Source organism: Centruroides sculpturatus, unplaced genomic scaffold, assembly GCF_000671375.1.
Source record: "Centruroides sculpturatus isolate CEXI.00-Female unplaced genomic scaffold, Cexi_2.0 scaffold657, whole genome shotgun sequence".
NCBI classification, from domain to species: Eukaryota; Metazoa; Arthropoda; class Arachnida; order Scorpiones; family Buthidae; genus Centruroides; species Centruroides sculpturatus.
In genome coordinates, this window is record NW_019384866.1 from 26,562 (window position 1) to 52,059 (window position 25,498).

General features: G+C 30.8%; 1 protein-coding gene across 1 annotated transcript in view; it reads right to left on the reverse strand.

The window, feature by feature from the left end:
• The window catches only part of LOC111630782 (protein argonaute-1-like), a 46,608-nt gene extending 25,978 nt beyond the window's left edge, over positions 1 to 20,630 (reverse strand). The window contains exons 1-6 of the mRNA XM_023374930.1: positions 20,575 to 20,630; positions 14,240 to 14,421; positions 8,905 to 9,041; positions 7,830 to 8,052; positions 7,676 to 7,759; positions 2,889 to 2,952 (exon numbers count right to left, since the gene is read on the reverse strand). Coding sequence (XP_023230698.1) covers positions 2,889 to 2,952; positions 7,676 to 7,759; positions 7,830 to 8,052; positions 8,905 to 9,041; positions 14,240 to 14,262 — 531 coding nt within the window. The 5' untranslated portion in view covers positions 14,263 to 14,421; positions 20,575 to 20,630. The remainder of the gene's footprint in view (positions 1 to 2,888; positions 2,953 to 7,675; positions 7,760 to 7,829; positions 8,053 to 8,904; positions 9,042 to 14,239; positions 14,422 to 20,574) is intronic.
• Positions 20,631 to 25,498: the final 4,868 nt, after the last annotated feature.

Below are 25,498 nucleotides of genomic sequence, written 5' to 3' on the forward strand. Positions count from 1 at the left end.
TACACTAATAATGGATTTTTTCATACTTTTCGGTTATCCGACCAACCCCAGTCCCCAATTAGGTCGGATAATCGAGGCTCTACTGTATTTCAACATTTCAAAAAATAATTTTACTTTAAAACATGTTGAAATAAAAATAAAATTTTTATTTCAACATGTTTTAAAGTAAAATTATTTTTCAATAAAGATAGCTTCAAAAAAACGTTAATAAATTGAATATTTTGGGATAAATTTATTTGATCCTTATCCTATTATATCATTATGTACTGTAAAACAATTTCATGCTCAATTCCATTTCATTGACACTTCATTTGTGGCACCACTTTGAACAATCCACAAACAAAATCTGAAATATGATTAATGTTTCTTCTCATCTAACCTCATTAAAACACCTGATCAATGACTTAGTTTTAACTTCATTGAATTCTTGGAAATATTTCTAAGATATTTTTTAGAAAGATGTCTTATAAATAAAAAGAAAATTTCATATACTTGCTTGTTTGTGACAGTGTTGTATCCATGAGACTTATGTAGACATTTGTGTTAGGATTAGGATAGAATCTTGTTTTCTTCCCTCTCAGCTTTTTTCAAGAAACATATCCAAATGATTGCCTTAAATAATCAGGCTATAACGTTGCTACTTTAATGATTAATTCTAAGTAATTTGCTACTAGAGGTAGACATTAGGTACAGTACCATCTCTTAACCAAATTAATAATCATCATTTTAATAATTTAATAAATAATTTAGAATCATCCAGAAGAAAACTGTACTTAGGCCGTGGGCATAGGAGTCATCCCCAGCCAGTGCTGTAATTAATTGCATAAAATTATATCTAAATTTAAACACATCTGGAAGTGAAGGCTAGCTTGAGGTTCCAAGTGGTACAACTGGCAAGCACACTGCATGGCAGGTGGAGGTTGAGGGGTTCAAGCCTGCCCCAGGTCAGTTCTTTTCTTCCAGATGATTCTAAATTATTTATTAAATTCTTAAAATTATAATTCTTAATTTAGTTAAGAAATGGCACCTAACATCTACCTCTAGTAGCAAATTACTTAGAATTAATCATTAAATTAGCAGAGTTATAGCATGATTATTAAAGGCAATCATTTGGTTATGTTTCTACATATAAATCAGGCTTTGCAATGTTTGATATACTTTTTTCAAAAAATTATTATTTTTTATTTATATACTTTCCTATAAACCTTATTAAACTTCACATTCAGTTACTTCCATTTTGAACATAATATATCAACAACACAATTTAATTATTGAGAATATATTATCTAAATAGCGATGTGGAAATGGCAAAAATTGGTTGTGATGTTATTACCATTTCATTGGTGTCTTTTCACTCAAATACTAGTAATTTAGTTTATCACTTCTGATGTAAAACCTAATGATATGGTAAATATTTTGCAAATATCTGAAAAATCTTATTAATATTTTTCCAATCTACTTTTGATGCTTCTTTAAAATTATTGTCTCTTGAAATACATTACTTTAAATTGCTTTACTAAGAATTACTTTCTTCAACATTCAAAAGAAATTTTTTAACATATTTCAAAAAATTGGATACTTAATTATATACCACTCACCAAATAAACCATCAACAGTTCATAACCAAACAGAAAAATTCTTGCTACGAACGTTTTTCATCTATATGTATGTTCGTAGCAAGAATTTTTCTGTTTGGTTATGAACTGGTGATGGTTTATTTGGTGAGTGGGATATGAAATTTTTTAACTGTCACAAATATTTCTGTAAAATATAATGGAAAAAACCTATGCAAAAATACATAAAACAAAATTTATTTTGTTAAGAGAAAATCAAAAGAAAATGACAAAATACCTTGACACTATGACAAAAGAAATATTCAATATGTATAGTCACCAATTAACAAAACCAGTTTTCACACCTGTTTAGATCAGATTGATACAGTAAGACATGCATCTTACTGTGTGTGTTGAATTGTCTATTCAACATATGGACAATCTGCCAATGGGAGCACCTTCTGGAAGGACTTTTTATGTGAAATTGACTCCTATTCAGTTGTTAGAGAAAATCCACAAAACTCCATATGGCCAGACCACTGGTCAGGTACAAACCTGAAACCAATTATTAGTCTTCACTGGTTTTATCCATTCAGCAACTGCTGGGATCCAAACCAGTCTGATGTTTACATAAGATAACTTGAACATTGATCCAAACATATCAGTTATTTTTACTTTCCTGGCTGTTATATTTAATATATAACAGAAGGAAAATATGGTAATCTTGGTGGTCAGAAAATTACCTCAAATAAAATATCAACAGAACACCATGAAATATATAAAACTTATGTCCAAAAAACCAATAACTGTGCATTTTCCCAAATATAAAGTGTTCCATCAAATTTTTCTTCCATTTGTCCATAGAAGAACCTTAGGTTCGAAAATGTTAGTGGCAACTTTATATTTAAGAAAACGCACTGTTATTGGTTTTTGGACGTAAGTTTTAATTACCTCAAAGATTTTTTATTTGAAATTTCAAAAATTTGAGAAATTAAAAACACTATGCTTTCATTTTCTTGTCTATCTGTGTATGTTTTCAATAATCTGATCAATATATATATATATACACACACACACACGATTTTAAATAACATATATATAATTATTTATATTTAAAATCATTACTAAAACATAATAAAGATAATAAACAGGGATTCAAATTATTACAATGTTAAAATATTTTAAAATTAATAATCTCAGCAAATAATTTTTTCTGGGGTTCAAATAGTGTATTTTAAAAAAATATCAAAATGATAAAAATTTATGCCTTTGAAGTTTTTATGCTTCTTAACAGAATAAAGCAAAGCAAAATTACAATATAAAAATTTTACTTACTTCTAAAGGTAAATAAGTATGCTTATGTTCTTGACCTACTTGAAGACAAGGTAAATGAGGGTATCTACAAAAATAAAATATTTTTCAAATACTTTTCTTTTTCTTTCTAGTAAGTTTTCTAAAGTTAATTTTTTATTAGCAAGATGAGACAAAAAAAATCTAGACTGTTTTTAAAGCATAATATTTTATCAAAAAAATTGAACCAACTATTAAATATATTCTTTTTAATTTTATTTACAATAGTATAGAATTAATGAATGTGATCATGACTGGTGAAACAACCGTAACTTTGTTTTGACTGACTCGCAACTCCTTTGGACAACCTTTGTGTCAATTTTTTAAAGTGAAAGTCTGATTCTTTGATTGTGTGGTATTTTTTGCTTAACAATCTTATATACCATTTAAGCTAATTATCTAAAGAAATCCTCAATTGACTGGCTTTGTGACAGATTTGATGGATTATGTTCTTTGGGAACAAAAGAAATGTTTTTGGCTTTGAGGAACTCCATGGTCAAATTTTGCATAGTGAGATGAAGCTTTGTCAGGCCAAAAGACAAAATTGTCATTTCGATGATGTTTGTTAAGAAAAGGAATCATAATTTTCTCTAAACATTTTGGCACTTGTCAGCATAAATTGCAAGGGATCTCTTCTTAAAAAATGTTTAAAAACACCTTCTGGTGAAATGAATATGTACATGATTTTGCTTCAAATTTCTTCTTAAATTTGTACTTTACTTTGGGGGTGCTTGATTTTCATTGCTTGCATAGTAAATTTCATTTCCTGGCATTTGCATCCCAGAGAGAAAAAAGTACTTCTTGTCATTCCAAGCAAATGTTTTGTTTCCAAAATTTCTTATGAGCCATCTGCATTGCTATATATGAGGGCAGTCTCTTTTTCAACATCCAATGGTCCATAAACAAAGACAAGTGTAAATTACAAAATGAATTTATTACCAAAAGTTAGGTACAAACGTGGTTACTTTTCAACATAATCACAGTGAAGATTAAGACATTTGTCATATCTGTCGATGAGTTTTTCCATCCCTTCTTCATAGAATGTTGCCACCAGTGAATGGAGATGGTCTTAATGACGTCGTTTTGATGACCGTCATTAGTCTCAAACCTCTGCTCTCCTAGTCACATTTTCAGTTCAGGAAAAAGGTGGAAGTCTTCACACATTAAAAAGTTCCAAACTGGGTGGAAGTCTTCACCACCTTGCATATAGCCTCGATTTAGCTCCAAGCAACTTCCACGTCTTTCCTGAACAGAAAAACTGACTAAGAGGGCAGAGATTTGAGACTAATGACAATCTTCAAAACAACGTTAGGACCCATCTCAAGTCATTGGTGGCAACATTCTATGAAGACGGGATGGAAAAGCTCATCCACAGATATGACAAATGCCTCAATCTTCACGATAATTATGTTGAAAAGTAACCATGTTTGTACCTAACTTTTGGTAATAAATTAATTTTGTTATTTACTCTTGTCTTTTTTTATGGACCATCAGAGGTTGAAAAAAAAAACAGCTTACATATGCAGGCCTGGGAGTGCTATTTCCCCTCTGAAAAAGTGAGTTGAAATACAGAAAAAGTGAATAAAAAAATGAGTGCAATAGTGACAAAACAAAGTGAAAACACGGAAGGAAAACTCAGCAAAACAGCAGTAAAAGTTATTATTTTCTTTTTATTCTGTTATGGTTAAACACATTTTAAAAATTTCTGCATATACTGTAATACAGTAGCCAATCGTTATATCGCACATTTTTGGTCCCCCAAATTTTAAAAGCATTTGAGTCAATAAATTTTAAATTACCAATTGCCACTGAATTTCTATTTGCAATGAAATACGATATTTTGTTTCTATTATTGTCCTTGAAACTACCACTGAAGGTGAATCAATAAATTCATCAAGATCTAAATATGCAGAACTTTAAGAACTTTTTCCTCACTTCTTGCATAAAAGCTTAAAAAACCAATATAATTGTTCTATTAATAATTAATGTCCAAGTTGACAAAAAATATATATTAAGGTGGATGGATCCATTATCATTTGTCTCCTTTTAATATAAAAGTTGTTTATTTATTAGTTTTGAGTACTGTCTCCTCATTTACAAGTTTCTGTGAATTCGAAATTTCACATCTTTATGTGAATTAACAGTATTGTGTCAATTCACATAAAGATGTGAAATTTTGAATTCACAGAATAACCTGTAAGGAAAAGATTTCTTAATTCTGAAAGGTAAGTTCTAAAATTTTTATACAGTTTTATACAGTACAGTAAAATTTTTATACAGTTTTATACAGTTTTGCTTTTTAAAAAATTTTTACTCTGTAATTTTATAAGTTTTGATGTTCTATTATATATTCAATATTTATTTTTTAAAATTTTCAATTACAGCATTTATAATTTTTATTGAAAAATATAAACTATACAAATTTCTAATAAGTGATTTATATAGTACTGTATAATAAAATCACAACTGATTTGTTTTTATATCGATAGTATTTGTCTTTCAATGTCATTGTTAAAGAAACAATAATGCTAAATGGGCGTTCATGGTATCGATGTTTACGTAAACATGAATTAATAAGATATAACCATGAATAAAATTGAGGATTGAAAAACTAAGCTTATTTGATATCAGAAACACTTAATGATGACAGAATAGAGATTCCATAACATGTATAATCTGTCTAGTAAAAGCCCAGAATTTTTATTATTTGGTTATATCGCGTTTTTTTTTCTTGTCTCCTGATAACGAGTGGCTACTGTATTTCCAGTAAACCATGAATACTTAAAAAGTCTTTGGCTTCTGTAAATAATCAGTCATGAAAGATGATGTTCTTTTATTAAGATTATTCTGATGTTTTCAGATTCCTTCTTTTTCACTTCCTCTTGCTTTTGAACACTTAACACTAATAAGCATCACACATGCTGCTCGTACTACATTCGTGTTTTTGCTGTTAATAGCCTTTCTCCAGTTTTTTTGTTTGCTGCTTCTAACAAAACTTGGCCTATCACATTGTATTTCTTTTTCTTCTACATTTTTCTGGTTTAAACTCAGCTGCAGTTCTATAATCTTGATGTTACAAACAGCTTTCTTTTGTTGTTCTTCAAAATGTTTCTTTTTTTCTGTTTCTCTTATTCTTTTAACTTCTTTTCATTTTCCAATTGTTCTTCATAATTTCTATGCACTGAGGGAGCTAATTTCAGTAGTCCTTTGTAATGGGTACAAGGTAGGGCTTTGGTCATACATGTTTAGTCCCTCCTTAACAATCAAAAGTGAATTAAGCATTTTTTCCAACACTGATGGAGAAAGTGCCCATGGTGAAGTTGACCCTCTCTCTCATGGGAATGCTGATTTCACTAATTTGGCTATACTGGGATATTTATCATTATCAGGAACTGTTTATTTTTTAATGCTTTGAGATGTGTAAATATTGATTTCAAAATAAAATAATAAATCTGAAATAAATATATTTCAAATAATATAAGTAAAATATTTTATTAATGATTTCATAAATAACAAGGAACTTTTTCCTGCAGATGAATAAAAATGACATCGTTACAACGTTATTAACCTTGTGAGAAAAATTTTCACAAGCTTTCCAGCTTGTGAAAATTTTTCTCACAAGCAATCAGGTGCTGTACTTTTTACAACACTTCGAATCTTTTAATTTATTTGGTAAATTTTATATATAAATATGAATTTACATTTTCGTTTACTTTTTTAGTCTCTCAATTAATGCACAATTATAATCAGCATAAGAGAAAAGTTTAAAAAATGGATATTTCACAAGTAATCACACATTTTATGAAAATAATACTTACTACATGGATTAATTTAATTATACTTGTAGTCAATTTAAACATAGATTTAAGAAGATATAGATGTGATTTAATGTTAACAATATGCTATGAAATCATTATTTAACTCAAGTTTATGAAATTATTTAAAGATAAATCAAGTAAAAAAATATTTTTGTAAACGACAACTCCATAACCTGATTGTTAATTAAAACCAAATAATCTGCCAAATTATTGGGCTATAACAAGGATAACTAAATGGTCAGAAACGAAATAATTTGTTTAGTTCTAGGATGTTACACTATTATCTTGTGTTAATTTTAATTATTATATTTTTTGAATTTAAAAGCAGCAGCAGTGTTGCCAGCTTGAGAGAGTAATCCCTCTGCCTAGTGTGTTTTCCCCTGCAAAAGGATTTTAGTGATTTTCTTAGAAAACAGCCAAAAACGCAGGGATGCTTAAAATACTCATTTTTAAACTCTGTACAAGGAAATGTAATTCAGAACAGGTAGATTTTGGTGAATAATGAAAATATGGCATGAGTACATAACTTTACTCAACACTGGCTTCTGAATTTGTAATGAGAGGGATTTTTTAAGTGCATAAAGGATATTTTTACATATGTGAAATAAATTTTTGTTTCCTATAACCTAACAACACTGAGCGGCAGTTGCAATTTTGAGTCCCGCTCAGGGCCGCATATTTTATTCCAGAAAATTCTATTCCAATAGTCTGATAATTCGGCAGATAGTTTGGCTTTAAAATTATTTTTGATTTGCCCTCATCTTAATTAAGCACGTGAAAATGACCAAAAAAGTGAGAAAAGTGAGAAAATGACCTGAAAAGTGAGAAAAGTGAGGATACTTCAGAAAAGTGAGCAACTCCAAGGCCTGACACTTTGATTAAAATTATTTCTAAAAATAAAATGCTTTTGAAATAGACTGTTAATTATGAAAAGCAGATTGAGATAACTTTTACCTTAACTTCATTTTATATTTATCTTGGAAATATTTGGAAACTGTACATTCAACTGTTTGTCCATTTTCTAACTGTAGAGGAAATCTAAAGATAAAAGTAAAATTACAAAGTATCCAATTGGAAAACTATTTAAAACTAAACAACAAACACTTACGACTGTAATTGAGCTGGACGTCTTGTAACATTACAAACTCTGTATTTTCTTTTCATGCTGCCACAATGTGTAATTTCAATTTTCAATCCTTTAATTTCTTTAGTAAACTTTACTCTCTGAGAATCTGTTAATGGTTTTCTTTGTTCTCCAATATCTCTAATATCTAAGACTTCACACATGAATTCTATCACTGGCTGAGATTTATAAAATGCAGTTGCAGAGACTATTTAAATTAAAAAATTAAATTAAAAATTATTTTGAAAAATTGTAGCAGTATAATTAAACAAATATTGTGTAGTATTAATACACAATCATATTGTTATAAATTCTGCAATTTAAAAATTACATAAATTATTATTTACTGTTATCTAACATTGTAAAGATATCACTAAAATGCTGGAATGTAACTACTTCATACAAAAGAAATTGAAAACTAAGAAAAAACTATCCTCATTTAAAAATATTGATTCAAGTTTTTTTTAATACTCCTCTACATTAACTTCTGATGAACATTATAAATTATTAAATTTATAATGTGCTTTTAGTTAAAATTAAATGAACAAAATGTCATTTGCACATATTAAAAATAAATTTCTTAGAGTAAAAGTGATTTTTTAATTTTGAAGAATGAAATTCTAGCTCTCTCTTTGTAGTGATTAAAAACTATACTTTATGTGGGTAAACCACAACCAAAATGTTAAAATTAATATAACTAGAGTTGGGAGATACATTAGTTTATAAATATGCACTATTTGTTTGACTTCTTATCATATATTTATAGTAAGTTAAATATATTAAATATACACTACTGACTGCAACATGATTATGTTATATTTATTAGAAAATATACTCTTAAAGCAACATAGATTAATTATTTTAAATTATAAAAAGATGTTCAAAAAGTCAAAATAATCTTTTGCACATTATAATGTTTTATTTAAACCAATATTATTTTTTCTTTAATAAATAAAATTTAATAAAAAAAATTAACCATGTTACATTAAAATATAGAATAATAATGTTACTTGTAGTTTGATAATTCATTTCTATTAAAAAATTTCTTTTTACTATTTACCATCAATATTTAGCATCATTTTCCATTGACTAGGACGAACACTCTGGTGGAAACCAAACCATACCTCTCTACCACCACCTAGTGGATGATAGTAACCATCTGGAGAAGAAAAAAATGAACGTCCAACAGGAGTGTACCTGTAAGACAAAAAAAATAGTTACTCTTATTTTAGAGATTACATAAAAATTTGATCTATAAAATTTTCACAGTATTTTTAGGATAAAATTAATATTTTGAAATGAACACACATATAAGAGGTTTATATATTTGTGAGATCCGCAGAATCATTTATTTTTAATTAATATAAAATTTTTAATATATTTTAAATTATCAAATATTGAGGAGAAAATTTTATTAAAGAAAGAATGTAACATCCATCATTTTCAGAGAGAAGGGAAGTCAAACTTCCTTTTAGATAGCCGACTTGAGGGATGAATCAAATTGGCTTTTGCACACGATGCAAGCCGCCAGAGAAGCAGTCTATAAATAGGAGCTTTTTCCTGCCACTCTGGGTAGTCCTCTGGATGAAGATTACCATACACTTGAGGTAATCCATCAAAAGAAGGTTACCATACGGAACTTAGGCAGTTATTCAGAGGAAGATTACCATATAATTCGGCATTTCATAAGAAGTTGCCATATAGTTTATGCTGTATGGCTACATAAGAAGTCAGAAATATTTTAATAGTGCGCACATAATTGTTATGATTCCCAACTTTCTCCCATATCCCGAACAGAAAGACAACTGAAGACAATAATGTGAAGGTACTATAATCTGTAGATTGATGTAAACTCTCTCTCACGTTATAGGTTGATTAAGATTAAGTTAGATAGTTCAGTGATTCCCAATTAGTTTTTCCTGTGTACCACTTCAAGAAAGAGCTCAAACTCGCGTACCCCTTATAGCAGAAATTCATATTAATCCATACTAATATTATAAATTTGAAGATAATTCTGTCTGTCTGTCTGTCACCTTTTTACGTCTAAACCGCAGAACAGATTTTAATAAAATTTTGCACAGAGATAGCTTACACATTGGAGATGGACATAGGCTACATTTTACTGAGAGAAAATATCTTACTCCCATGACAAAATTCGATATAATGCGGGTGAAGCTGTGAGTAGACAGCAAGTGATAAATAGAATAAGTTTTTTTTTTTACATTTATTACCTTTAAAATACAATTCTAATAATAATGAAAATAACATAAAGTTATTTAATTTTAATGTGACAAATTTGCACAATTTTCTTTGCACAACTTTGTAAAATCTGGTTGCTTTTTGGTCAGCTTCAGTCTCAAGTCATCTTCAAGTTGAAGTTGGTGACGATGTTTAGTTTTCATGTTTGTCATGGCCGAAAATCCGCTCTCACAGAAGTATGTTGTGCAAAATGGTAGAAAATATTTTATTGCTGCTTTGCTGACATGATGATAATGTTAACTGTACAATTTTTGTTTCTTGCACAAGAATTTCATTTAGGTATTGTCACAAATGCATTTTTTTAATGAAATTTTGAGAATATTTTTAGTTATAAATAAACGAATTTGTGCATTCCACACCATGTTGTAAATTGCTGAATTTTTGATGGTCCACCCATTATTTTTTTGATTGCTTCATCTCATGCATTTAAATTTTAAATCAACTGATTTTAGATTACCGCACATACCCCTTCATGCAATTCCGCGTACCCCCAGGGGTACGCATACCACTAATTGGGAACCATTGAGATAGTTGATTTCTCTCTTCGAGATAGGTTTAGAATATATCATTTGTAATCCCATTAATTGTATTATTTTGTTTGATTCAATTAAATTTTATTGTTATTGTTTTAACATGGTCTCATTCATGACTCAAATCTGCACCAACAGCCTTTCCACTTACTTGTGTCCCTCTCACTCTAAATTCCTCACGAACGTGTGATAGTCCATGAATTTGACTATCTGGTGTCAGGAAAAAGCAACTTCCAGGGTTCTTACAAACACCTGTTCATTAGAACAAAGTCTTAGGAAACCATCCTTCAATGACCACGGGCTAGTCTCATGATTAGTTGCCAAGTAAGTGGCATATGAGTGCTATCAAAACTCCATGCTCCTGGATAGCCCCTCACATATTTAATTTTGAATATTTAATATTCAAACTAATAGAAATTGCTTTAATAATTAAAAGAAACTGAGAATTTAATCTAGTATGTACTGTACTTTTCCTTTATTAGTTTCTTAATTAATGATATCAATTTATTATTTGCAAAACATTTTGTCATAGTTTATTTATATTTCATTTATTTATCACAATTGACAATAAAAAATAACTGAAAGTCAAATCTTTTGAATCTTTGCTAAAATAAAAAAAAACTACTATATTTTATGTTTTGAATAAAAATAAATATTTATATCTAAATTTACAAACCATAATTAGAAACATTTATTTTAAGATTAAATTATTTCCCTATTATCTGATACTTTTACAATCTCACAATTAAATTAGCCATCTTTTGTGAATTCTGATGTAATTACAAGATCAAAAAGTAAATATCAACAAAGAATTTGCATTATTATTCTGATCACAAAACACATCATCAATCATTAATTTGAGTATATCTCATTTTATGGATTTATTTGGGTTTTTCCAATATTAATTAACAATTGCTGTCACTTTTTATGTAGTAAGTTTTGTGCTATGATACAATAAGTAACCAGATATGTATGAGAATACAAAATAAATAAAACTTGGTTCAAGTGGTATCAAACTAGGAATTAAGTTTAAAGAATCATAGAGTTTTTCACTTTAACTAAATATGATCTGCCTTTACAGGAAATACTGTAGCCCGCAAGGAGAATTGTGTGCTTAGTTATTCAGAGCAATAACCATTTTTATATTTTAATTTTTTTACTTATGTTTTAAATCCTTTTTATTTATCCATTTATAATTATATTGTTATTTTACACATATATATGCAAAATAACAACTTATGCTTTGATAGAAGCTGCAAAACAAAAAAAAAATGCTTCAGACTATCCAGAAATTTACATGGTGGGAAGTCATAAGAAATAAAAATGATTAGAACAGCAGCCTGTTTGCAAAACTCTTGTTGTTTCACATCTATACAACCATCCCAAATAGGTATAAATATAGGCTGTATAAATTGTTGCATGTATTTTCACATCACCCAAATTCTCAGTGTATTGCATTGACTAACAATGTCACACTGCAGCAGGAGAGACCAATACAGACACACTGTTGAACTTCAAGCAGAGCAGTATTGTGGGATTCAAGAAGATGGTTTATCCTTCTGTAATATTGCTGCTTATTTTGGAAGAAATGCAATTATAAAACTGTAAATATAGTGTTAGTAGAAAGATTGTGTGCATTGATGTAAGGAACCTGCAGCAAAACATTGCACAAAAGAACAAGTAAGCTGGCACTTGTATCAAATGATGATAGAAAACCACAGATCCCATCCTAAGCATTAATGTATTAATGGAAAGGTGTTACACATCAGAAAATATTTGCAAACTGTGTTCACCAACATTTGTTGCAGAGGCAACCCTTCACTGGTAATCCATTGTTGCAATTCCCCTTGACTTTAACAATGTCAGACTCTGCAGTGGTAATAAGAACATTGACACTATACAGTGTTGTCGGACAAGCTATGGTTCAGTCAATGCATCATGACAATTGGATCCTTAAGGAGAATGTGTAAATAGTTTCTGGAAACATCAATTTCTGAATGTCATATAACTCTGGAATGGTGTGTTATGGCATGAGATGTATTAGGTTTAACTCACACTCCTGCTTCAAACATTACCAGAACCTTGATCAACCACTGGTACATAAAGGAGATTTGGGGCCGAAGTTCTCTGCCTTACTTGCAGATATACTTGATACCATCTTCCAACAAGATAATGACTAACCATATATGATTTACAAAGTTTTGCATTTTCTGGATGCAAGACATGTTACACTTCTTCTTTGAACTACGAGATCATCAGATTTATTGCACATTGAATTTGTCTGAAACATAATCACTTTGCAACTCACTCATTATACTACAACAATGTCTACTGAGAATGATCTTTGGGAATAGAACAAATATTGTTACAAATATTATAACTTTGTAATATCCTAATGCAGTTCAGAATATCCAACCATCTGAGAACTATAATTAATTTCTGATTCTTTTTTATAACTAGTTTTTTGTACTTAAATGCTGTTATAACTAATATTAAACTTCTGGATAGATCTCTCCACTGGCTGTATCTTTTAAATATTATTTTTATTTTTTAATCATTACTATTGTTGCAGTGGATTTTGTCTTACTTAGTTTATACCATGCCTAGTGGTGAAGTACTTTATGTCCTCCTATTAATATAGTTGAATATATGAGTGCTAATTTTTTTGCTCTCAGTAGGACTTATCACTCACTATTAAGGTAGTAGGTGGAATCACACACAGACTTTACTTGACAGACAAACACTTTATATTTATTGCAACAATGGTATGCATTTCAGGCATTAAGGCTGTCCCACTTCAGCTGTTCTTATTACAAAATGTAAATTACACACATCTAAAATACATAAAAATCCTATTACCAATAGTGAGTGAATAAAATTAAAACTATTTCATACATATGTAATTTATAACTGTAAAACCATATAGTTGGAGCAAATAATCTCTTAGCATTAATAGACTACCCAAGATATACAAGTTTTAGTTTATCTAAAAATACATTCATCTCAAATTACATTGTTTACATTTAGATTCTCAAATATAAAACATCTATAAATCCAATTCTTAGATAAAAGCCAAACATATAACAACCATTTTCTTTCAAAAGTGGTATCTAAAGGCAGATATTTATAAATTAACTAACCAACTGATCCTGACATGGAGAATGGATGCCATTCAGCAGCTACCCACTTTGGTTTGTTTGTGAGTCAATCTTTGATTCATTTCTCATAATAAACCTTATTGGCATGGCATACCTTATTTTATTTAAAATATATTATGTGTAAAATATAAAATAAAGAATATTAAAGTAATTGATCTTTAGTCATCTTTTTTATATACATATAACCAACATTAAAAAAAAAAATTATGTATCAGTAACACGCAAAAATACCTGTTAGAGACTACAGTAAAATTTCATAAAAAATGAAGCTTTATCTTAAAAGTGTTCTTTGTAGTTAGGAAATGGATGTTTTCAACATTTTTTTCTATTATTTTGTCAACTTTTTGTATTTATAAATGTCTTGAAGTTTTTGAAATTTCATTTTATTACATGATATGGTATTTAATATAATAAAATTAATAAATTGAATTAGAACAAACTAACTTACGTCATACTGGGTAAATGCCTCATAACAACATCCAGAGATTGTAATGTATCAATGGGTATGGTTCGTGATCGGCCTTCTAAAGCTTCTTCCAAAGAATATAAACTAACTTCTGCTAACCATTTAATGGCAACTCTGAAGACTCTATCTTTACCTTCACCTGGCAAAGTAACTTCTAACTCTACCTAGTTTTTTATATTAAAAAAAATATTTAAATTAGAATATAATTTAATTATATACTAAATAAATAAAATATATTTAAAGAAACAAAGGAAATTATCAATTAAACTTAAAGATATCAGTTTTATAACTTTATAGACAATCTAAGTTCATGTAGACATCATTAATGAAAGTATGTGTATTTTTACTTTAATACTTCTGTTTAATCAAATTGCAGATTTCTTCAAATTATTTGTAAATTTTCGTAAATTACTTTTTTATAATTTGAATAAATTTATATTGTGTGAGAATTTACAGTAACTGGAGTCCCCATCCAATACCTATTTAGTTGCATAGCCAATTTTAGAGATTTTGCACCTGGGTGAAGGAGGACACATTTACAAAACAGCCCATTTATTGACACAAAAGAAGCTTACAAAGTTTCTGCAATCTTAAAATTTCAATGTTGGCAATGTCTTCCAGGTCTTCCTCTCCTGAGATACAATCCAGAGACCTTCTTTGGAACCTAAGTCATAATTCCTTTGATGTCTTGTCAGCCCAGGTTGGTACTATTGATGTTTCTAGTGGTAGGATAGAGGTCAATCCATGAGAGGAAGATGGAGCCAGAGATAAGTGTAAAGACAATGGTCCTACGCTCATAACACTCAGAAGAAACTGTCATTCCTTGAAATTTAGGGTTTTTATTAATGTTATTCTCTGATCATTCATTCCAATTGGTTTCAGATTCCACATCCTTGCTATCTAATTGGTATCTTTTATCTCCAAGTGTAATGAGAGATCAATTTAGGTTACAGAAGAGTTGACATCTAAGCCAACTCTGCATTCTAATCCCAACTCAATGTACATCTGATGACTGACCGTTACGGTCAATCTTTGAACTTACATTGTTTATTCTTTCATGTGTTGCATTGTGTTTATTTTACAGAAGTTTCTATCTCTATGTTATTTTCTATTCAAAAATATTTTAAACCAAATTTTAGTGAAGGGTTTGGACCCTGCCCAGAGTCTCACAATTGTAATTAATTTTTAAAAATCTTTCTTAATATTCAAGGAACTAGTAAACAACAATTCCATGTCTATATTATCGTAGACAACACCAAATCTTATTCTAAGAGTCCACAAAAACTTTACTTCTGAAACATTGAAGACAGAGTTAACACTAAATAATAATTAACAGCTGAATGGTATCTAGACATTGGTTGACTGTACCATGGTTTAAGATGCGTTGCAAAGACCCCATTGTCTATTTCTGAATGCCATCTAAATGAACCTTGACAAATAATTGACTATTACTTTCTTCATCGTTACTCCCCTCTTTCAGAAGTTGTTCAGCCAATTGAGTTATTCATTTGTGACATCAGAAAAAAATCCGATAAGGTCACCAGCTATCTTCTGAAAGCTTTAATTAAGCTCTCTCTTAAATCTGTGGCTTCAGGTAGCATAAAATCTTATGGCTGTCAACAACCATTGTTCAGCAGTAAATGACAATCATTTTCCATTTCAATGTTTAATTTAGCCAATACAATTTAAAATATGAACAAATCCAGATTTAGAAATTTATACTAAATTTGGATTTCATCTTCAGAATAGATTTTTAAGGAATTATTCCAATATCGTGTTAACGCTCTCCCTTCATAATTATTGAGATAAATATTTTTAAGTATTTTAGTTTTATTTCATTTTTTATTTCTATAAAACGATTTTTGTAATTACTAAAACTGTCTTGTTTGTTTTAATAGGATGTTCTGATGAGAAAATTATAACAATGACGACCCCAAAATGCATTAATATTTTATAACTGGCATGATATTTGAATTGTAAATAAAAGCATCTGGTTTAATTGTAGTCGTAAATCTTCACTCGTTTTAAATGTTCCAGTTCTGATATTCAAACAAATTTAAAGTATTTAATTATATTACACTGCTGGCCATTAAAAATGCTATACCAGGAAGGAAAGCAAATAGCAAAATTATATTTATTATACACATACAGTATAATGGAAGGAAGACATGATTAAATTGACAGGTAATTTTGAGGTACAGAGCATGCAGAAATCAGTACCCAAAACAACTACCTCTGGTAGCAATAACAGCTGTAATGCAGCTGGGTATCGAGTCAAAGAGAATTTGGATAACAGGTATGGGTACAGCAGTCCATACAGTTACAACTCTATGCCAGAGTTCATCTACTGTACTGGCTGTAGAGTAGTGGCGTGCCAGTTTCTCGACAACCACTGACCAGATGTTCTCAATTGGTGACAGATCTAGAGAATGTGCTGACCAGGGCAACAATTGAATACCCTCTGTATTCAGGAAGGTCAGGATAGCATGGGCAACATGCAGTCATGCATTGTCCTGCTGAAAGATAGTGTGATGGAGGCCTCAAAGATAGGGCACAGAAACAAGCCTTAACATCAGATGTAATGGCAACTGTCCAAATTATCAGCTATGCAAACAAGAGTACAATCACCACGATGTTACTGGTATATATTTAAATAAAAAAAATCAGCAATTACTATTGAACCAGCAATAATTGTCGTCTAAACAAACGCTTTCTTCCGTTTTAAACAGTCATCATCAGGTTTTAATGTAAACTGACTTTGAATACTACAACGATGCAAGGACCTGGCCAACATCAAATATCTCAAACAACTGGAGATATTTAAAGTGTTTAAGAGGGGTACAATGATTAATTTTAAAGATATAGACACATCAGCAGCGGCCTGGAGTGCTACCTTTGATATACAATAGATCATCGTCAAGTTTGTTTTTTACATATTTTATACGAACTTAATATTTTAAAACTGGAATCCAGCTGGAAGACAAATTTTTTAAACGCATCACTGAACATGTGTATATCTTTTCATGATTTTAAATTTTTGGAATTTTACATTTTTTTGCTAACATTCCATTTACATCAAAACCTGACAATGACCGTTTAAAACGGAAGAAAACGTTTGTTTAGACGACAATTATTGCTGATTTAATGGTAATTGCTGATTTTTTATTCAAACAAAAGATGACCAGGATGTGTGCCCAATGGCACCCCATACCATCACTCCAGATGCTGGACCTGCATGACAATGACAAATGAAAACTGGCAATGCTTGTTCCCCTCGGTGCCTCTACACATGGATATGGCCTTCATGATGCTGTACACAGATGCCGTGACGCTACTCCTGCATCCATATTTGTTGAAGCCTTTCTCTATGCCTTTCTCTGCTGCAGAGTCAAGGAAAGCCACAGCAATGGTTGCCATGCTGATAATTTGTGGTGCTACAGACACTTACTGTTCCAAAAATGACCCAAGTTCCTGACTCAGGGTGTGTGATGTGGCTGTACGATCCCACAAGGCCATGCAAACAAGATGTCTGTTCTCTCAGGCATTAGTGACCAGGAGCTTCTGAGATCCTGCACAGAGTTCTGTATGTCCCTCCTGGATCCATCAATTCCATATTCTCATGACAGTTACAAGTTCATATCCAACACGAGCAGCAATAGTGTGGAACGATAAACTGTAATGATAAATAGTGTGAACGATAATCCCTGTAGGCTATGCTTCTACCACGATCAAACTCTGACATGTACTGGTAGGCAATCCACCTTCTTACACAAGGCATAACAAACCTTTACACAAGCAACCAATGTAGGAATGCAATTTACATATGAGAAACCAGCTTTACAATCTTCCCTTTTATACAGACTGTAGGTGGCCTTACTCCTATCTGCTTGCAAGCATGCATTGAAATGCTAACCATTTGCATATCCCAGTATGTTGTATTATCCATGTAAATTTCTAGTTTGTTGTGTGCCACCTTCATGGTGTAGCAATTTTAATGGCCAACAGTGTATTTTCAATCCAAGCAATTAATTAATGAATAATTTTGTTGATTCATCCCATTTACAACATTTATCAAAAGAATGATATCCATTTTTATCTAAACTTTGCAACAAATGAAACATTGTGACGACTTCCACTTGAATTAAAATGCCATCTAAACCTGCTGTTGAGTGAGTCTAGAAAGGTCAAATAACCAGCTTCTGAATGCTGTTTAAACTGTGGCAAGCAAGAAACATCATCTCCGCAATGAAATTTTTCTGAACTGAAGTCTAGACAATCTCTAAACCATTGTCAACATCTAAACATTGTTTCTAAAATTGGCCCTGAAAGTTTAAGTGTTCAAAAGAATGTAACTTTAATTAATCAAAAGTTATCTTCAGTATATCCTGAAAAAAAAATCCTAACAATTTATTAAAGACTTGACTTTGATTCAAGAGAATAAACAAACAAATGATAAATTTACTGAAATGAAGGTAATCAGAGTCAAAAGATGAACTGGATTTATCATGTTCTATTTGTCATATTACAAAACTATACTCTAAGTTTTATAAAAGAAACTAACTTATTAAGAATTAAAATTTCATTTCTATTTTTTAAAATAAAAACAAAATTTATTTGTATTCATAACCAAGGATCAAAAGTCAGAGTTAGAAACTAACCAATACACATTCATGTACTACAAGTAAAGTGAATAGTAATTAGTTAAATCCTAACTCTAGCTGTTAATCCTTGTTTGTGGATATAACTATAAGAGAGAAACTCATCCATGTACTGCACTGAGCTGCACTTGTACTGGAGCTCATTCATGAAGGGACTGAGTCTATGGCATAGGCACTGTATGTATGCATAGCCAGTCTTCTTCTTGCACTATCTGTTTTTGTAAAAAATCAATTCCTAATAATTCAATAATGTTCTGCAACTTTTTCATTTACTTTTTTATGTATTATTCATAGTTCTTTAGATGGAATGCTAAATTCCAATTTTACCACTAGAGGCACTGACATCAGTCTCATCCAGTAGTGCATGGTTACTTTACTATACCAATACATCACTAATACCTCACTTTCACAGCTCTAGCTATACATGTTCAAAACTTAAGGATGGATGACATTTGTAAATGAATGGAAACTGTAGATGAATACACACAAATATATAAGAACTATATTACTCAATATCTAACATAGTGTAATACATAACAATTTGTAGGATTTTACAAATTAAAGCAATAAAAGCAAGTCTTTTACGAAAAAGATACATACAGCAGTTGACATAGGTGGAAAATACATGGAAAGTGTTTACCAATACCAAGTATGGCTGATGGATGACTTTCTAAGGCAGCAGACGTAATGGCCACCCAATACCAAATGCTCCTCACCTAGGTGCCTCAAAATGGTATGGACAGACACAGGAGCTTGTAATGATGATGCCACTTGTGTCCAGATGGCAGACAATGATATGGTCAATATAGAACCAGGCAGATCTCTCAGCTAGTGGTCTGCATGGGTTTCCTGGAGCCTGGGTGGTGCATGGAACTGAGAACTCTCTCTCCTCCACTGATCTCAACACCTCCTCAGTGTTATCAAAACAGCCCAGGTAGCAAGTTATTTGGTGAGATAACCATCCAGCTTCTTTGAACCTAATCCCATCTCAAACTCACTTAGTTGTTTATGTCACAATCGAAGACCACATGAAGGCATCAATAGTGATACAGCATCCCTCTGCAACAGGTAAACTAAACAGGATGCCTTTGTGCACTTTTTTATATGCCAACTGGGATGCAGTTTAACACCCTTTGCTGTCATTGCACAATGAGCCATCACACTATAAGTCTAATCATTTCTATATCTGCTTGAAACTTATCTGCATGCCAAGTCTCACAGCGATATGACAACTCCTTCTTGGTGTGCTAATTTTTATGGCAATGAGAGTATTTTATTGCCATTTTAACATATTATGCAATTTTTTTCAAGTTTTAAATTAAAATAAACTTTTGAGTAAAAAGAAAACAAAAATTATGTAATTTGTTATTAATTAAAATATATAAAATATGAAAATTATATATATCAAATGCAAACAAAATGTTAACAGTTAACTATGGGTGAATACAGAAAAAAATGACAGGATAACACCATCATAATAAAAATTATTTTGTTATCTCTGGATTTTTAAAACCAAAAAGTTGCCTAGTCATGATATATAAAAGCATTTGTGAAGTGCAAAGCACATTTTTACTTCACTGGTACAGTAAACACCAGTAACTGTCACATTTCAACTATGGAAAACTGTCATGTTTGCCAGTAGATGGACATTGCACTCACCAAAGTTAGTTTTGTGTGAATTCACAGTCATATTTATCATGGACCAGTCTTGAAGCTAGTTCCAATAGGCTTGTGACATGTTTTCTGACATTCAAGAAATACTGTATGTAGATTTAGTGGCATGCCAAGAGGAGAGAGTGGAAACCCTAGGGTTACTGGCATGCCAGTTAAACTCTGACTAAAAAATAAAATTAATCAGATCTAACAAAACTAGTTGTTAAATAAATGTTAAAGAAAGCATTCTTCCAAGTACAATAAAATAATAACATTATAATTTGACTGACTAGAGAAAGCTTTTGTTTACAGATCAATTAAACAATTAGTGGCTTATTGACATTAGTAGTAGTAGTAGTAGTAGTAGTTAATGTGGATTGCACTGGCAATCTAAGCTGATCTTGAAAGATAACACCTTCCTCTAAAATTTAAAACAAAGAGGTTGTTAATTGGTATAATTTGAGGTAATTTATGCTAGTTTGAGAAACATGTTTATTTTTGTGTTTTTGAATCAAATTACAATAAAATAAACAAAAAAAAAACAAACTTTCAGCATTCCGGGAATATTGTCTTCTTTCTAATGAAGTAAAAAATGCAGAAATTAAACATATAATCATAGTTTTTGATGTAATGCTGAGTTTCACAATTTTAGAATAAATCCACACAACATAACTCATTCATTTTTTTCATGTGCTCTCTGTCAAGGGTTTGTATAATCTCACTTAAACTGGCATAAAACCAGTTTTTACCATACAGAAATATTTGATTTCATGGTCTACCCAGATAGACTGACATACAATTCAATTTGCACAAATATGGTACTAAGATACTTAACACTTCTGTCAGACCCCAACTGCAATTACAATAGTTACAATGCCTTGAGACACTCACTTTCATGCAAGACAGTGCATTGCCACATATCAGACACCATGAGTAACATTTCTGCAGCATTTTACTAATAACAGAGTAATTAGTCTTGCATTTCTTACCATCTGGCACCACCTAGTTCTTCAGATCTTACTTTCGTGTGATTTTTGGTTTTAGGAACATGATATTGATACTTAAAAAGTATGGTTTATTGAGAACATGTTGAAAATTTGGCAGGCAAGGCTGACAAATTTGCAACATGTTCTCAATAAACCACACTTTTGAAACACAGTATTACACTGCACATGAGAAGCATCACAGATGATCAAGTACAGTCAGTTGTTGAACACACTGTTCATTACCTCAGGTTTCAAATTTTCAGAATGAGGACCACATTGAGCAGTATCCCCTACATCAATAAGATCTCTGTATAGCAAGAATGTCTTGTAAAAATAAAATATTTATTGTTTGCATTGCCAAAAATGCCATAGAGTTTAAAGTATTAAATTTTTTTTCACAGAAATATGCCATAGAATTTAAAGTATTAAATTTTTTTTCACAGAAATATCATCATACCAAATATGGTTGCATTTAGTACTTTAGATCACTTTCTAATTATAACTACTACATAAAAATCCTCTAAAGTTCTTCTTAATTATATTATTTTATGTATAAATGCAAGTTTCAGAAGTCTACTGTTCTGTTATGCTATTTATAAGATGTTTTCAATATAAAAATGCATAAACAAATTTAAGATATCTTCATAATACAATTTTTATTTATAATACTCATGGGAAATTCAAATAAGAATATAGTACATACTGCATATATTGAAAAATATTTCTAGAAAAATAAATTTTTTGCTTTAAAATATTTTATATATTTAAAATATAATAATTTTTTCCTTATAATTTTATATTTTTATTCTAAGTTTTATAAAAGAAACTAACTTATTAAGAATTAAAATTTCATTTCTATTTTTTAAAATAAAAACAAAATTTATTTGTATTCATAACCAAGGATCAAAAGTCAGAGTTAGAAACTAACCAATACACATTCATGTACTACAAGTAAAGTGAATAGTAATTAGTTAAATCCTAACTCTAGCTGTTAATCCTTGTTTGTGGATATAACTATAAGAGAGAAACTCATCCATGTACTGCACTGAGCTGCACTTGTACTGGAGCTCATTCATGAAGGGACTGAGTCTATGGCATAGGCACTGTATGTATGCATAGCCAGTCTTCTTCTTGCACTATCTGTTTTTGTAAAAAATCAATTCCTAATAATTCAATAATGTTCTGCAACTTTTTCATTTACTTTTTTATGTATTATTCATAGTTCTTTAGATGGAATGCTAAATTCCAATTTTACCACTAGAGGCACTGACATCAGTCTCATCCAGTAGTGCATGGTTACTTTACTATACCAATACATCACTAATACCTCACTTTCACAGCTCTAGCTATACATGTTCAAAACTTAAGGATGGATGACATTTGTAAATGAATGGAAACTGTAGATGAATACACACAAATATATAAGAACTATATTACTCAATATCTAACATAGTGTAATACATAACAATTTGTAGGATTTTACAAATTAAAGCAATAAAAGCAAGTCTTTTACGAAAAAGATACATACAGCAGTTGACATAGGTGGAAAATACATGGAAAGTGTTTACCAATACCAAGTATGGCTGATGGATGACTTTCTAAGGCAGCAGACGTAATGGCCACCCAATACCAAATGCTCCTCACCTAGGTGCCTCAAAATGGTATGGACAGACACAGGAGCTTGTAATGATGATGCCACTTGTGTCCAGATGGCAGACAATGATATGGTCAATATAGAACCAGGCAGATCTCTCAGCTAGTGGTCTGCATGGGTTTCCTGGAGCCTGGGTGGTGCATGGAACTGAGAACTCTCTCTCCTCCACTGATCTCAACACCTCCTCAGTGTTATCAAAACAGCCCAGGTAGCAAGTTATTTGGTGAGATAACCATCCAGCTTCTTTGAACCTAATCCCATCTCAAACTCACTTAGTTGTTTATGTCACAATCGAAGACCACATGAAGGCATCAATAGTGATACAGCATCCCTCTGCAACAGGTAAACTAAACAGGATGCCTTTGTGCACTTTTTTATATGCCAACTGGGATGCAGTTTAACACCCTTTGCTGTCATTGCACAATGAGCCATCACACTATAAGTCTAATCATTTCTATATCTGCTTGAAACTTATCTGCATGCCAAGTCTCACAGCGATATGACAACTCCTTCTTGGTGTGCTAATTTTTATGGCAATGAGAGTATTTTATTGCCATTTTAACATATTATGCAATTTTTTTCAAGTTTTAAATTAAAATAAACTTTTGAGTAAAAAGAAAACAAAAATTATGTAATTTGTTATTAATTAAAATATATAAAATATGAAAATTATATATATCAAATGCAAACAAAATGTTAACAGTTAACTATGGGTGAATACAGAAAAAAATGACAGGATAACACCATCATAATAAAAATTATTTTGTTATCTCTGGATTTTTAAAACCAAAAAGTTGCCTAGTCATGATATATAAAAGCATTTGTGAAGTGCAAAGCACATTTTTACTTCACTGGTACAGTAAACACCAGTAACTGTCACATTTCAACTATGGAAAACTGTCATGTTTGCCAGTAGATGGACATTGCACTCACCAAAGTTAGTTTTGTGTGAATTCACAGTCATATTTATCATGGACCAGTCTTGAAGCTAGTTCCAATAGGCTTGTGACATGTTTTCTGACATTCAAGAAATACTGTATGTAGATTTAGTGGCATGCCAAGAGGAGAGAGTGGAAACCCTAGGGTTACTGGCATGCCAGTTAAACTCTGACTAAAAAATAAAATTAATCAGATCTAACAAAACTAGTTGTTAAATAAATGTTAAAGAAAGCATTCTTCCAAGTACAATAAAATAATAACATTATAATTTGACTGACTAGAGAAAGCTTTTGTTTACAGATCAATTAAACAATTAGTGGCTTATTGACATTAGTAGTAGTAGTAGTAGTAGTAGTTAATGTGGATTGCACTGGCAATCTAAGCTGATCTTGAAAGATAACACCTTCCTCTAAAATTTAAAACAAAGAGGTTGTTAATTGGTATAATTTGAGGTAATTTATGCTAGTTTGAGAAACATGTTTATTTTTGTGTTTTTGAATCAAATTACAATAAAATAAACAAAAAAAAAACAAACTTTCAGCATTCCGGGAATATTGTCTTCTTTCTAATGAAGTAAAAAATGCAGAAATTAAACATATAATCATAGTTTTTGATGTAATGCTGAGTTTCACAATTTTAGAATAAATCCACACAACATAACTCATTCATTTTTTTCATGTGCTCTCTGTCAAGGGTTTGTATAATCTCACTTAAACTGGCATAAAACCAGTTTTTACCATACAGAAATATTTGATTTCATGGTCTACCCAGATAGACTGACATACAATTCAATTTGCACAAATATGGTACTAAGATACTTAACACTTCTGTCAGACCCCAACTGCAATTACAATAGTTACAATGCCTTGAGACACTCACTTTCATGCAAGACAGTGCATTGCCACATATCAGACACCATGAGTAACATTTCTGCAGCATTTTACTAATAACAGAGTAATTAGTCTTGCATTTCTTACCATCTGGCACCACCTAGTTCTTCAGATCTTACTTTCGTGTGATTTTTGGTTTTAGGAACATGATATTGATACTTAAAAAGTATGGTTTATTGAGAACATGTTGAAAATTTGGCAGGCAAGGCTGACAAATTTGCAACATGTTCTCAATAAACCACACTTTTGAAACACAGTATTACACTGCACATGAGAAGCATCACAGATGATCAAGTACAGTCAGTTGTTGAACACACTGTTCATTACCTCAGGTTTCAAATTTTCAGAATGAGGACCACATTGAGCAGTATCCCCTACATCAATAAGATCTCTGTATAGCAAGAATGTCTTGTAAAAATAAAATATTTATTGTTTGCATTGCCAAAAATGGTCAGCTTCAG